The sequence below is a fragment of the Sitodiplosis mosellana genome, unplaced genomic scaffold, assembly GCF_009176505.1.
Source record: "Sitodiplosis mosellana isolate CC-2019 unplaced genomic scaffold, AAFC_SMos_1.0 Smas_scaffold_6435, whole genome shotgun sequence".
NCBI lineage: Eukaryota > Metazoa > Arthropoda > Insecta > Diptera > Cecidomyiidae > Sitodiplosis > Sitodiplosis mosellana.
The window spans coordinates 1-3,355 of record NW_022601663.1 but is presented as its reverse complement, the minus strand read 5'-3'; the positions used below and the strand labels follow the sequence as shown (position 1 = coordinate 3,355).

At 36.5% G+C, this 3,355-nt stretch overlaps 1 protein-coding gene across 1 annotated transcript; it reads right to left on the bottom strand.

The window, feature by feature from the left end:
- Window positions 1–16: 16 nt before the first annotated feature.
- LOC129579703 (zinc finger protein 431-like) lies at window positions 17–3,355 on the bottom strand. Its single transcript, XM_055469870.1, has 10 exons — window positions 3,169–3,355; window positions 2,935–3,088; window positions 2,386–2,872; window positions 2,088–2,273; window positions 1,967–2,028; window positions 1,635–1,887; window positions 1,116–1,532; window positions 817–1,014; window positions 667–748; window positions 17–592 (listed from the first exon to the last, which is right to left on the bottom strand). Exons 1-10 carry the CDS (start codon window positions 3,298–3,300, stop codon window positions 242–244), a joined length of 2,322 nt encoding a protein of 773 aa, XP_055325845.1. The 5' UTR covers window positions 3,301–3,355; the 3' UTR covers window positions 17–241.

Sequence of the window (3,355 nt, the reverse complement as noted above, 5' to 3'; positions counted from 1 at the left end):
AAGAAATCAGGCTTTCTATTTGACATAACGTTGAAGGAAGATGTGGTCAAACGTGTGCAAGGAAGGAGGTTCCGGTTTTAACCTCCCTTTTTGGATTTGAAAATGGAGACCCCCTTCGAGCGATTTTGACTAGTTTACACTAGATAGAATCGATTTTCAAAAGTGAGGACCTTCTTTTTAGGACCTTCTTTTTCCGACATCCATTCAAAAAATTTCTGACCCCCATCTGCCAAACAAATTTTCACCCCCTTCTAGGATTTTTGACCTTGCACACGTCTGAATGTGGTACGAAAATACCCACCTTGAGTGTTACTTGTAACTTGAATGATTTCTCGCATAAATGACAGTTGAATATCGTACCACTATGATTCCTTCGTATATGTTCGTCTAAAGCAACCGAATTGGGGCAAACCTTATCACATTGATTGCATTTTTGTGGATCTGGATTATGTTTCATTTTATGTGTTTTCAAAACACTCTTGCTCGCATACCAACCATTGCATATATCACACTGGAATTTTGGATTTGTTTTTGGGGCAACATCTAGATGTTTCGCCTGATGGAGTTTCAGTTCCGCTTTTGTTTTGAATTTCTTGAACGATAAAATATTAAAACCGATTAGAACCGTTGATTTGCACTCTTCAGACTGATTTGAATTCGTCTCACCTTTGCACAGAACTCACAAATCTGATCGTGCTTTAGATCGTGTCTTTTACGATGGATATTTAGATGATTTTGGCTAGGGAATCTATTTGGGATCATAACCAATTTTTCTCATGATTTCATCCATGATAATCTCACTCTCTATGTACTCACCCTTTGTCGCATACATCACAAATAAAATTGCGTTGTTTTTCACGATTACGATTTTTGTGTTTTTCCAAATGGGTTTTCAATAGATGTCTACGTGGAAAAGACTTTTTACAAGTGTGGCAATAATACTTATTTGAATGCCAATCATTGTGTTGTTTTAAAATGTATCGGTTCGGAAGCGATTTGTTACAAACATCACATCTGTTTTGGATCATATAGGGAACAATAAATTATTCAAATTGCCGGAGTTTTGGTTAAATTATGGAAAACTCAAATAAATTGCAGAGATGTTTTGAAATTACCTAAAAATATCCGGGTTTGTGTGCCATGCAATGTGATCTCTGAAATAAGCTAATGTAAAGAACTTCTTCTGGCAGCATGACACCGTCCCAACTGATTTGTGAACGTCCAAATAATGTGATTGCATTTCTTTGACCGTGGTAAACGTTTTTACTGGACACAGATCGCACGAAGCATCGACATAGTCCGGTATCTCTATGTCATTTCCATTGTTTTCATCAGAATTAGTTTCAACCGATAAAGAATTCGCTTGTATTTCTGGATGTATGAGTTCCATATGCTTTCTACATTCCGAGATGTTCGGAAAGTATCGGTCACAAAGATCGCAAGAGAATTGCTTTGTTGATAAAGCAATATGTTTTTTCACGTGAAAGATGAGGGTATATCGATGCTTGTGTTGTAGCTTACATACTCGACATCTGAAAAATTCAGAAGAAAAAAAAACTCGGTATAGTGTTCATCAACTGAAATAAATAAAAAAAGCGTATCCATTGTTTTATTATTATGTGTTTGAATTCAACCTGAAAGCGTCTGGATCGATGTGCCATTGAATGTGATCCAAAACTTGTGTATTAGTGCGTAATTTAATGCCGCAACACTTCATGTGAGCATTGTGAATATTGTGTTCCGATGAATAATGTGATTTTGCTATTTTCAATGTTTCAAGCACAGTATCACAGAGACTACATTTCCGTTCGAAATATTCCTCCATAATTCTTTTGACTTGTACTCCGCTTATATTAAACTCCATACATTTTATTTCTTCTATATAATCTACAATGAAATTAATACCGAGAATGATTACAAAACAGTTTAACGTCAAATATCAACTTGTACCAACAAAATTATTGACCTTCTAAACCGTCCGAATGACTCACTTCCAGGTGAATTTCCAAATGCTTTTGAGTCTTGAAACTTTGAAGAAAAACTAAGATTATGACATCATTTTATTGAAATATATAGCATTGATTTACCTCTGATCGCATTGATCGCATGGGAATTTCACTTTAGTTGCATGTGCCGTAAGAATATGACGTTCCAAGGATGTAAATACAGTGAATACCTTCTGGCATATGTCACATGTGAATTGGTTGAAATGTTTGAGTTTGTGTTTTCGATAAGATTGGTAAGTTTTCTTGACTTCTCCACAAACCTGGCATCTGTTTTGTTTAAATAATACATTTTTTATCAGAGAAATGCTTGTGTTTTTTGTTAAAGACTAACCAATTTTTCTTCTACTAGTAAGGAAATCTAATGTTTGTGTTCACTCACTTGAACAATTCAGGATTCAAATGCCACACAATATGGACATTCAAGTGAGAACTCTGTAACCATTTCAGTGAGCAACATTTCACATAGCCTTTGGGCTGATTGTTATGCGTCACTCTATAGTGATGGGTGGCTTCTTGGAATGTTGCAAAAGTGACATCACAGAAATCGCAACTCATGTCGCAGTATTGGCTGATTATTTGCTGTTGTTGTTCGGGGCTCACTTCACTGATGTGCCGTGGAAGTCGAGTGCCTTCGCCACTCTCTGGCAACTCATTGCGATTGATCAGTTCATCGTAAACTTCACTCTCATCATCGTCCTCATTACCATCTGAGAATCCCTGTTCATTCCCTGACCCATAATGAAGTTTGCTTTCTTCTAATTCCATTTTCTCATCTCCTTTTTCCATAATCACTTTGATAGGCCTCAATGGGTCAACACAAACCATTTCCTGATGGAATTCTGGCTCAACATTTGAAACCGTGTATTCTGAAAAATGTACACGAATCATGGAATAGACTTGTATTACGAAAAAAAACATAATAATTTACCTCCATAGTCTTCATCTTTGACCGCATTGTTGAGATGTTGTTGCCGATATTCGGCACGTAATGCGATAACCCTTTCGGAAAACTTCCGGAACGCTTCGACTTTGTCCCAACATTCGATGCAAATTATTTTTGGCAAAACGTCCGAGTCGTTGACCTTCAAAGATTTAGAGTTGTTTTCACCTGATTTTAGACAATTGTCGAAATGTACCGGTTTTATCGAGTTGAATGGCTTACCTCATCGTCAAAATACTGCTTCAGCGTGTCAACTATATTCGGTACCAGTACAGAGTTCTCGAATATATTGAAGTATTCTAGGACTTGTGTATAACACAAACGACACAGATCTCGTTCCTTCTTCACATCCATCACGTTATTTTTATTTGTTTATTCAGAATAAAACCACTCGATTTCAACTAAAACT